This window comes from Trichechus manatus, unplaced genomic scaffold (assembly GCF_000243295.1).
Source record: "Trichechus manatus latirostris isolate Lorelei unplaced genomic scaffold, TriManLat1.0 scaffold00003, whole genome shotgun sequence".
In the NCBI taxonomy this organism is placed as follows: Eukaryota; Metazoa; Chordata; class Mammalia; order Sirenia; family Trichechidae; genus Trichechus; species Trichechus manatus.
The window spans coordinates 5510342-5522883 of NW_004443939.1; the positions used below are offsets into that span (position 1 = coordinate 5510342).

Consider the following 12542-nt stretch of genomic DNA (forward strand, 5'->3'; position numbering starts at 1 on the left):
AATATTCATTTAATTTATTTCCTCGAGAAATTGTTCAGTTTCCTAATAAGGAGATATGTAAATATTCTGATAAAATATAAATGTAATCTTCTGATAAATGTCCTTTGTTGCTTTCTTGGAAGATGAATTTAGAAGCGCACTCACTGTTCTAAAACAGACCATATTTTGCACAATAAATATTGAATATTGCATCCTCTTAATGTGCTTAATGCCTCGTTTATTAGCATATATAGAGTAATATTAAGCACTGAGTCCTGCGCAACAGACAGTAAAAACGAAACTCACTTGATACATCAGTTAAGACTTTTCATGTTAGATAAATATTAATATATCCAGTATTTTTGGATATTTGCTATGTTAGTACTGTATTAAATTATTACCCATGTTAGTATTATATTAAATGTATGCTAGATTGGGTCTGTGTATATGCCAAACATATTTTAAAGTTAAAGTTATAAATATTATTGTTTACAAAACTTAGGCCATAACTCTGTACATAAATGCTATACTGTTAAAAAGTAACGTGACTGAATTCATTGCAGTGGTTGACTTATTCACATTCCCTCGCTTTTGCACGTCATCTGGGACTGAAGTTCCCATTGGCTGTTTACCAGGACATGCACAAGAGCATACCTTTGTGTTTGTATCATGGCAAAGAATATTGCTGGCCCTCCTGGCTGGAGTTGCTGGATCAGCAGATGTGAATGTATAAGACAGTTCTCTCAAAATAAATCAGAGAACTATTATCTATTAATATAATCTATCCTTGCACAGTAACCACTCATGTTGGATCCAGTTGCATATTGGGTGAATATAGCAAGAGTTAGACTCCACAGTCCACTCTTACCTCTTGTTTATTAGAAAGAAATAGTATACTCCCAAGAGACTTGCTGAGATAAGGAGTTTCAATTACATGGGAGACGATCGTAGGAGACAGATGCCAGCGAAGGTATTGAAGTGGTAGGGGCCTCATAGCTTAATCAACCTTGGGAGTGATTGCCCTCATGACCCTCCATAAACTTTATTTCCAGGCAGCACGTTTTCACACACTGGAGCTGGTATCAGTTTCATTTAGTACTCTGCCTGTTCCCTTCCACTGTGGTGCTCGCTTTTCCTTGTGTCCTGTCTATTTGGCATCTTTGCTTTGAGTCTTTGCTTGGGAGAACTGGTGCTCCTGTTTTGTTGATGCCCTAAGCACATGCTTACCTTGCTTATTGGGGAATCCGTCCCTGCCTGGATTCCACACATGACGGCAATCCTGGAATGTTCTCTCAAGTCTGGGGCCTAAGCATAACCAGGAGGAGTATTCCCTGAGGGTATTGTCACTATTCACAGACAGAATGACCAGCTAGAGGAGGCAAGGTCCTTGCTAGAAGCACAGCCAAGCAGGCTGACTGAAGGAAAAGACAAGAACTAAACAAGAAAATGAGCAGCAAAATTGGTGATGGGGATTGCTGAGACCATCCCAGCAAGACATGGGCTTGCTTTAAGGGAATCAGAACTTAGTCTATGAAGAAAACGGGCCATCACATGTGGCAGTAAGCAGAGCTCTTAAAATCTTCCTGTTAAGCGAACAGCAGCAACCTCGCTAAGATATGTTTTGCTGTTTGCCCTTTTTCAAAATGGCCCCAGACTACCCTTTTTTGAGTTCTTGTCTTTTCTCCATAGTTTCCTTCTATTTTGATTTTTTCATCATTTTTTAAATCTCCTCCCTATGTATAGCTGCCCTTTCTTTCTGCAGTCAGTGTGTTTGCTACTCTCAGCATCTCTGATCTTTCGGTCAGCACTTTCAAAGCCATTGAGGACCAGGAAACCAGATAACTCGTTCAGAGTGTTCGTGCCGTCTTCGGGGGAAGAGTTAGTATAGCAGCTTAACAGGACTGAAAATTTGCATAACTGATTAGCAAATGAAACAACTATCATGTTTCCTAACCCGTGAATAACTATTGAAAAGAAGTTTATATATGCCTCTAACATAGTATTTATCACACTATATTTTGATTCTACCAACTATCTGCCAGTTTGTCATACTGTGGCGGTTTGCACGTTGCTGTGATTCTGGAAGCTACACCACCGGTATTTCAAATACCATCAGGGTCACTAATGGTAGACAAGTTTCAGTGGCTTCCAAACTAAGACAGACTAGGAAGAAAGGCCTGGTGATCTACTTCCAAAAATCAGCAAATGAAAACCCTTTGCATCATAACAGAATATTGTCTGATATAGTGCTAGAAGATGAGCCCCTGAGGTTGGAAGGCACTCAAAATACACAGTGGCTGCAACAGTGGACTTGAACATACCAACAGTCATGAAGATGCTGCGGGATCAGGCAACGTTTTGTTCTGTTGTACATGGGGTCATCATGAGTCAGAGCCAACTTGACAGTAGCTGTTAACAACAACAACAGCAAAACATATGTTCATCACAGTACATCATATCACTTCCACTCTGTTGTGAGCTCCATAATGAAAGGAACATTCTTCATCTCTGTATTATATATATATATAGAGAGAGAGAGAGTGTTGTGCTTGATACCTGAAAGGTGTTCAATATGTTTTATGAATATTCTAGATGCTGATACTCAACAGTATACAAAGTCCCTGCCCTCATGTAGCTTACATTCTGGTTAGAGCAGAGGGTGGAGAGGGCTGATAATGAGCACATAAACCAATAAACGCATGGTATATCAGAAGGTGGAGCCCTGGTGGTGAAGTAATTAAGAGCTCAGCTGCTAACCAAAAGGTTGGCAGTTCAAATCCACCAGCCGCTCCTTGGAAACCGTGTGGGGCAGTTCTACTCTGTCCTGTAGGGTCACTGTGAGTCAGCATCGACTCGATGGCAATGGGTTTGATTTGGTTTTATCAGAAGGTAATTAGTGAAAATTAAAATTAATGCAAAAAATATACAAAGCACAGTAAAGTGGCAAGGCTTGCCAGGGGGACACGGATATATTTTTTAGATACACAGACGCTTATCGCATTCTATGTGGTGGTCAGCTTTTATGTTTTTTCCCCCTTCTAGTACAGGAATTACTTCAAGACAAAGAATGTGTCTCATGCAAATCTGTATCCCTAGCAAAGTGTCTAGTACATAGTGGGTAATTAATAAACATGTGGAATAAGAAGTTGTATATATGTGACCCCAGAATGATTCTGGCCTCAACAATAAGAATTCAATAGCTGTTTCTAAAACAGGGCCTATTCTGAGGAGCTCTCTCATGACATTACTTGTAATCCTCCCTAGTCACATCTTTCGGACCCCAAAGTTTGGGTTCACTCTATTCCCCCTAACTTTCTCATAGCTTTAACAGCCCCAGAAGACTGCCCAAGGAAACCTAACCCTTCGATTCATATAATGGAGCCAACACAATCCATGGCTGATCTTGATGCTGTACACAGCAGACCACGTCCACCCAGACACCCAGATGTTTCATCTGCCCAAGAGCACTGCTGTAGAGGCAAGAATGTCCTGAAGTCACATTCCAGAACTCAAGTCAATTAGATTCAGCCCAGAGGTCTCCAGTCTGAACTTACAACTTCAGAGACTGCTGGGAAAAGAGCTGAATGTGAAATGAAGTGGTCTTAAATATTTTATCCTAAAGTACAAGGATAATGTGGGTTCCACTCAATTATTTTATCTTAAGCTTTAGTAGACGATGAGCTCAGTGGCTGATTATGTTGCCTTCCTGTGCCCTCATGTCCTAGCAGTGAGGAGGGGAAATATTCCCCCCCCCCCCAACTCCTGCTGTCGGGCATCACAGAAGTGCTTTGCCTTCTGGGTTGTTTATACCCTGGAGGCCTCAATACACAACCACTAATTAAGACCAGGCTGTGTGGTCATAAATGTAACCTCAAGTGTTCATTGGGTTTCTTCCTTATTACCAATGAAAATAACTTTAAAAGTATGGACCATGTCTTACGGGGAAGTGAATTCTAATTGGAATGTTCTTGCTTGTGGCAAGCTTCAGTCTCATTTTGGCTTTCCATCTCAGCTCTCTGAGTTCTGTTTGTTACTTAACAGGAGGCAATGGCAAGAATGAGCAAAGTTGGGAAAGTTGTGTTCCCTAGACATGAGGATAAAAGGTAAGTTTATCTTTTTTTTTTTTTTTTAACATGAACAGTGCTAAGGAATGAGAACATACAAACACATGCACCTGTGGAGCTGGAATAAACCTCTGAGGTCATCTAATCCAATCCTTTCATTTAATAATTGAGAAAACTAAGTCCCAGAGAGGCAAAGTCACTTGCCCAAGGTTACAGATTTACAGATCTAGGTGGGGCCAGAGTGGGGAGGGGGCAGGGGGAGTCAAACACAAGCTTCTGAGCTCTTAGGTCAGTGTTATTTTCACTAGGTCATTAGCAGTAAATCTAGTCTTTTCTGTTCTAAAATGGGGATCTCTTATATCTTCCATCAAAGGACACAGTAGTATTTATCCATTCATCTACCCTTTGTATCACTTGGCATTGAAGGCTACAACTAGACCTTGATCTGTGTTTAAAGCCGAACTCAACAAAACATTAATTTATTGAGCTCTTGCTGTATTTGAGTCATTATGCTCGGCTCTAGGCAGGATTTAGAGGGTAATGAGATACAATCTTATTCATGCACATAGATCATTTCAGAACAAAGGGATAAGTTCTAGTAGAAGGTGACAAAATAGCACAGAGAAGAACAGGATGTGACCCAACAGGGGTAAGGGAAAACTTTTGAGAGGAGGTTAAATCTAAGCTGACTTTAAATGCTTAAAAGAAATTGGCAGGCAGGCCAAGGCAGGTAAAGACATTCTAGGCAGAGGGAATAACATGTGCAAAGTCATAAAGGTGGGAATCATCATGATATGCTAAGGTAACTATAAGCAACTCATAATTTTGAAAAACAAAGTATGAGATGAGGAGTGGCAGGAAGTAAGACTGGGAAGGTCGGAGAGAGGTGGGCAGTTCATGATGGACTTTGAGACCATGCTAAAGATCTCGAAACTCATCCTACCAGCAAAACGGATATACTGGATTTTTAGCCGTGGTGAGACTTGGTCAAATACAGCTCTTAGTAAGACCCCTGTATCAGCAGAGAGACCAGATGGAAGGCTTCTTTTAATAATCCAGTTTGGATTAAAAAAGGCCTAACTGGTGGTAAGTTTGAAGGTAAAGGGCAGTTGTGCAAGTGCCTTTATAATTTTAGATAAGTATTTGAAGGTAAGACATAAATGCAAATTCCAAGAAAACTTTTTTCAGAAAGAACCATTGCAGCTTTGCTGTCACACCTAAGAAACACAAGGGACCATTAGCATCCATCTGTTGTTGCTAGAAGAGGATTAAAGACAGTGAAGTTTGTATGTCCCCCATGCTTAACAAAAGCTGTCTGAACAGCCATGTGTCAGTTGAGCCCCAAACATGGAGTGTCTATTATGTGTCTGACACTGTGTCAGGTACTGGATTAGAAAGACGAATGTTGCTCCGTCCCCACCTTCCTAATGTTCCCAGTAAGAACTTCCAACCAAGAGCAACTGCCTCATCTCAAACTCTTCAAGTGCCCACTGAGTTCCTAAGTTGGAAAATCCACTTCATGTAATGGGACTGGCCAAAGGTGCCTAGAAACAGACTCATGTGAGTGGAGTCATACCTGGGCAGATCTCACCAAAGCACCGTCAGTACTGCTTCAGATGGGTATTTGACAAAGTTGGAAATGCCCACAGAGAAAGAAATCCACTTTCTTTTTATTTTCTTATCTCCAAATGGTGTTAGGCTATTCGCCCACTGAATGTAAGCCCCTCTAAATACCAAGGTCAGAGGCGCAGGCCCTTTTGTGGAGCATTGGGAGACTAATGTTCCCAGTGGGATGGCAGTTGGAGCTATGGGCTGCTGCCCCTTTCTGTTCCCCTGAGGGCATCTGAAATATCTCTCTTTTCTTGAAATTAGAAACAGGTTATGCTTTTCCATCTCTGCCCTGAGCCTCCCAAGACTTTTGAGGGAAGTCTGTTTTTAAGTTCTTGCAATAAACACCAAGTGTTCCTTTTGAAAATAATCCTTAGATTCTTGCGGTAGGATGGGAGCGGGCCTCTAAGAGGAGCAGGCACACACAGTGCTATAGCACCATCTGCAGGCCGGCTCAAAGATCTGCAGATAGAGCAAGAAGCCAGTCTCCTGAGCTGTTCTCACATCCCTTACTGCCTCAAATTGCATTATTACCTGTATGGGATATTTCCTTAGCTTTGCTGGTAACCGAAAGGTTGGAGGTTCAAGTCCATCTAGAGGTTCCTAGGAAGAAAAGCCTGGTGATCTACTTCCAAAAAATCAGCCATTGAAAACCCCTGAAGCACAGCTCTACTGTCACACATGGGGTCGCCATGAGTTGGAATCGCCTTGACAGCAACTGCTTTTTTCCTGTTGCCACACAGAAGCAACTTACTAAGTGCCAGGAGATTGTAGAAGAGAGGGGATTCAGAGAACTTACAAAGTCAGTATCACAGAGAGCATAATCTAGTGACTATGCTTGAATAGCAAACCCTGGTGGTATAGTGGTTAAGAGCTATGGCTGCTAACCAAAAGGTTGGCAGTTCAAATCTACCAGCTGCTCCTTGGAAACCCTATGGGGGCAGTTCTACTCTGACCTATAGGGTTGCTATGAGTCAGGAATCGACAGTAACAGGGTTTTTTGGTTTGTTTTGTGCTTGAATAAACTTTTAGGAGAACCCTAGGTGTCATCCTTATGCCTGGATTCAATTAATTTGTGGCCTTAGAGCAGTCACTTAAAACTACCTTGGATCTCCCTGTGCGTAAGCTCCCTGTGTGTAAAACAGGAAAGATATAGTCCACTCATCTCTTGGCGCTCCAGGGTAATAGAAAAGGATATAAGAACAACATTAGTTCACATTTGTAAGCACTTGACAGCTCACAGGGTATGTCATTTTCATTTTCTTGTCAAAAATTCCCAGCACTCTATGACAATGATTCTGTTATAATCCCTTAATAACAAGGAAACTGAGGCCGAGACCCTCTAAATAAGTTGCCAAAAGTCACCATGGTATCTCTGCTTGCAAACCAATGCTTTTCCCACTATACTGAGAATACATAAGGCCAAAAAACAAACTTGCAACATTGTCAGTGTTAAAATTGGAAATCTATAAGTATAGAAGAAGGGATATTGACCCTAACTTTCTTTTAGCAGTTTTGAGATTCCAAAATCAGGAGACTCATTTCATATAGTGAAAGAACTGCTTAACATTATATCGTCATAGAATGTCATTAGAAGGAGAAAATTGCTGTCCCTAAAATAATTCTATAACTGATAGATTTGGTGGCATGTAGAATAGAATTTAGTAGAACATACATATGTGCTGAGCAAATAATCTGAAAAGCTGGACAATATGTAGAAGAACACGGCATCAGGATTGGAGAAAGACTAATAACTTGCAATATACAGATAACACAACCTTGCTTGCTGGAAGCTAAGAGGACTTAAAGCACTTACTGATGAAGATCGAAGACTACAGCCTTCAGCATGGGTTACACCTTAACATAAAGAAAACAAAAATCCTCACAACTGGACCAATAAGCAACATCATGATAAACAGAGAAAAGATTAAAGTTGTCAAGGATTTCATTTTACTTGGATCCGCAATCAACACCCATGGAAGCAGCAGGCGAGAAGTCAAATGACGTATTGTGCTGGGCAAATCTGCTGCAAAAGACGTCCTTAAAATGTTGAAAAGCAAAGATGTCACTTTGAGGACTAAAGTAAGCCTGACCCAAGCCATGGTATTTTCAGTCACCTCATATGCATGCATGCGAAAGCTGAACAATGAATAAGAAAGACCAAAGAATTGATGCTTTTGAATTTATGCTGTTGGTGAAGAATATTGAATATACCGTGGACTGTCAGAAGAACGAACAAGTCTGTCTCAGAAGAAGTACAGCCAGAGTGCTCCTTGGAAGCAAGGATAGCAAGACTTTGTCTCACATACTTTGGACATGTTATCAGGAGGGACTGGTCCCTGGAGAAGGACATCATGCTTGAGAAAGTAGAGGGTCAGCGAAAAAGAGGAAGACCCCCAATGAGATGGATTGACACAGTGACTGCAACAATGGGCTCAAACATAGCAAAAATTGTGAGGATGGCGCGGGACCGGGGAAGTGTTTCGTTCTGTTGTACATAGGGTCCCTGTGAGTTGGAACCAACTCAGTGGCTCCTAACAACACATATAATTAGGCTGATGATAATGTTGGAACATGAATTATTATAAAACTAGTAATTAGCATTTATATCCCTTAATATAATTTAATTCACAAAACAGCTCCATTGAGGTGGTTGTTGTTAGCTGTCATTGAGTTGACTCTAATAGTGTGACCTTTTGACTCATAGGGACCCTATAAGACAGAGTAGAACTGCCCCATAGGGTTTCTGGCATGGGGTGAAAAGCTGATGAAGCCAGTTTGGCATTTCTTGATAGATTCTGAGGTGCTCTGAAGAAGTCCTCATGGGGGAGCTTTGGTGTAAGTTTCTGAATTGAGTAGGGGGGGAGTTGGAAGAACAATCCTGGATACAGAGAGGGGCTTCTACTTGTAATATACAGAGCTATGTTACAAGTGGCTGGTGGATTCGAGCTGTCAACCTTTTGGTTAGCAGCCAAGCTCTTAACCACTGCGCCGGAATCGACTCAACCGCAACAGGTTTGGTTTGGTTTGGAATGGTGACTTTTGTATAACAAAACAAAACGTTGCCCAGTCCTGCATCAGCCTCACAATCACAAGCATGTTCGCATCCACTTTGTGGCTACGGTGCCAATCCATCTCACCAAGGGTCTCCCACACATTCATTGGCCCGCTACTTCAGCAAACGTGATGCCCTCCTCCAGAGATTGATTCTTCCTGATGGTGTGTCCAAAGCAATCAAGTCAGAAAATGTTCTGATGTGATCCATAAGGTTTTCACTGGCTACTTTTTGGAAGTAGATTGCCAGGCCTTTCTTCTTAGTCTGTCTTAGTCTGAAAGCTCTGCTTAAACCTGTTCACCATGAGTGACCCTACTGCTATTTGAAATATGGTAGCATAGCTTCCAGTATCATAGCAACATGCAAGCCTCTACAGTACAACAAACTGACAGATAGGTGGCAGTTCATAGATGTAGATCCTGTTTTTATCTCAGTTTACAGATGAGGAAATTTAGGCACAGATAAAGTAACATAGTCAAGGTCACAAAGCTAGTAATTGACAAAGCTGAGTTTCAAACCTAGGCTTCAGAGTCTGTCTTATCCCCGTATTTGTCCCCTTTTGGCCCCATCATCTTGAGTTACCAGAATGCTTAAGTTGGAAATGTTGGGATCCTCCTACTAATCTCATTAGCTCTGTATGTTACAAGTAGAAGCCCCTCTGTGTATCCAGGATTGTTCTTCCAACCCCCCCTGCCACTCAATTCACAAACTTACACCCAAGTCCTCCATGAGGACTTCTTCAGAGCACCTCAGAATCTATCAAGAAATGCTAAACTGGCTTCATCAACTTTTCACCCCATGCCAGCTTCCCCCAACCAAAAGGTGTAAAGACAAAGGTGCAAGTCTTCAACTGTAAGTTGTCTTAACTGCTTTCATCCCTTCTAAAATTGTATGTGATGCAAAAAACAGCTTCAGCTGCAGCACCATCTGATTCATGGCCAACACCAGTTCTGCCAGGTCTCACCTGAAGAGTCAGCTGGGGCATACAGGGAAAGCAAGGTCCATTATGAGATGCCTAAAGTGCAGGGCACAGCTGCAGGGAAGGCATTAGTCACGTTTTCATGGGCTTTTACTCCTGGGTAAAGAAATCTGCAAAGGAAACCTAGGTGTGGCAGCAGCAAAAAGGTGATTAAACTGTTCAGTCTCATCTATGGTCAGGCTGTGGTTTTACACCAGTCATCAAACCTGGGGCTAGTTATGTTTGAAATATTTCTTGAAGCTGGGATGTGAAAGGGCCTGGCTTAAGCCAGGCCCTTTCAGTACGTTACAGTGGAGTCTTCAAAGCCAGACAGACCAGAGTTTGAATTCTGACTCTGCCTATTTTCAGCTGTACTGTATTAAATATGACTCTGAGCAAATGGTCTTGTCTCTAAAATGGAGATAATAATACCTCATGTAGGTTAGAGATAATGGGAGAAAGCATGCTGATCCCTCGCTTAGGATGTTCTAAGCATTCACAAATGGGAGGTGTTAGCAAAACCACAGTATACATTCCTGTCCTAAATGTTAGGGGAAGCCACATAACAGTTTTGTCTTGAGATGATTCACCGTGTTCATTTTTTCTCCCACAGCTATTACGACAAGAAGTATCAAGTGTTCCTGAAGTTGGTTGAGCACCAGAAGGAGTACGCAGCGATCATGAAGGGGGACTGAACAGGGCCTGCAGGTGCCGATGCCAGCAGATTCTGTGTCATTGCATCAGGGACCTGGTTCATTTCATCCTATACACAAGACTCTTTAGGCATCATTTCATCATTTCTGCATTGCCATTTAATAAAGAAATTGAGACACGTCCAACCAGAACTAGAGTCTTGCATTTCAGAATACCACTGCTATGTAGTTGGCAGTTTCCACATAGGCACCATCATAGTGTTAGCAGTTTCACATAGAGTCACAGGATCTCATTTGGGACTAGACCTCCAGGATCATCCAATCCAGGAGGAACTAGTTAACTGATTCAATGTCAGCCATAAAATGAAAGACTTACATTGCTTTGTAGAACATTGAATGTTTATCCTATAGGTGGCTAAACACTTACTGTTAGCATTTCATTTGAAAATAATGTCAACAGAAAAGTTACAGGAATAGGAATAACACAAGAGAACATCCATGTACCCACCTTTTACCCATGTACTACCTTTAACATTTTACCCCTTTTGCCCTTTTGCTTTTTCATTTGTATATTCTCTCTCTACACACACATACACACACACACACAAACAAATTTTTTTCTAAGCCGTTTGAGAGTAAATTTCAGTAGATTTAACTTTTATGGGCACTTTAATCTAATCTGCCATTCATATTCCAATTTTGTCAATTAACTCAATCGTTTATGGCATTTTTTTCCCTCCAGTACAGGATCCAGTCTAAGATCAGATGTTGTATTTAGTTGTATAATCATCATCTTGCAACCATCATATGAAAGATACGCACAGGCAGGAATCATCAATGGATCCAAGGAGAATTTTGATGAGGAACAGGATATAAGCATGGCCTTAAGGTGTCCCCCCACAGATTACTTATTGGTTACAAGAGGACAAAAATGTTAACTGTACAGGGAAGAAATAGGACAACTTCTTGATTGTGTGACCAGAATTAACTTCAGATGGACAGATGAACATCATATGCCTCTAGATGTAATAGTCTGGGAAAGACAGCATCACATATGTAGGATTCTGACTGGGAATGAATAACCAGAATTTAATCATAAGGTAACATAAGACAAACCCAAGATGGGGAGCATTCTATTTTCAATAGCCTATTTTCTTAAAAAATGTCTATGTCATGAAAGATTGCAGAAGGTTTCCAGATTAAAGGAAACTAAAGAAACATGACGGCTAAAAGCTTTTGATGCAGACAAGTATTTGAAAAACTATAATTACTTTAGTTGATACCACACACACACACACACACACACACACACACATACATTCATCCACAATTTCAGACCCAACAGTAGCTGCTAATGTCGATTTTAGAGCAGTCATAGCTCAGATGAGTTTGGGTAGAGGCATGCTAGGACTTCAGCAACATCAGTCAGCAAGTTGTTGTTGTTGTTGTTAGGTCCCATCAAGTCGGTTCCAGCTCATAGCAACCCTATGTACAACAGAATGAAGCACTACCTGGTCCTGCGCCATCCTCACAATCATTATGCTTGAGCCTGTTGTTGCAGTCACTGTGTCAGTCCATCTCATTGAGGGTCTTCCTCTTTCTTGCTGACCCTCTACTTTCACAAGCATGATATCCTTCTCTAGAGACTGATAATATGTCCTGATAATATGTCCAAAGTATGTGAGACAAAGTCTCACCATCCTTGCTTCTAAGGAGCATTCTGGTTGTACTTCTTCCAAGACAGATCGTTCATTCTTTTAGCAATCCATGGTATATTCAATATTCTTCGCCAACACCATAATTCAAAGACGTCCATTCTTCTCTGGTCTTCCTTATTCATTGTCCAGCTTTCACATGCATATGAGGTGACTGAAAACACCATGGCTTGGGTCAGGTGACATCTTCAAGGTGACATCTTCGCTTTTTAACACTTTAAAGAGATTTGTTGCAGCACATTTGCCCAATGAAATGCGTTGTTTAATTTCTTGACTGCTGCTTCCATGGGTGTTGATTGTGGATCCAAGTAAAATGAAATCTTAGACAACTTCAATCTTTTCTCCATTTATCATGATGTTGCTTATTGGTCCAGTTGTGAGAATTTTTGTTTTCTTTATGTTGAGGTATGATCCATACTGAAGGCTGTAGGCTTTGATCTTCATCAGTAAGTGCTTCAAGTCCTCTTCACTTTCAGCAAGAAAGATTGTGTCATCTGCATAACGCAGGTT

General features: G+C 41.2%; 1 protein-coding gene across 1 annotated transcript in view; it reads left to right on the forward strand.

Moving 5' to 3' along the window:
* The window catches only part of FGGY (FGGY carbohydrate kinase domain containing), a 557022-nt gene extending 546513 nt beyond the window's left edge, over positions 1 to 10509 (forward strand). The window contains exons 15-16 of the mRNA XM_004368991.2: positions 4021 to 4082; positions 10278 to 10509. Of these exons, the coding sequence (XP_004369048.1) occupies positions 4021 to 4082; positions 10278 to 10359 (144 nt within the window). The 3' untranslated portion in view covers positions 10360 to 10509. The remainder of the gene's footprint in view (positions 1 to 4020; positions 4083 to 10277) is intronic.
* The last annotated feature ends 2033 nt before the right edge of the window (positions 10510 to 12542 follow it).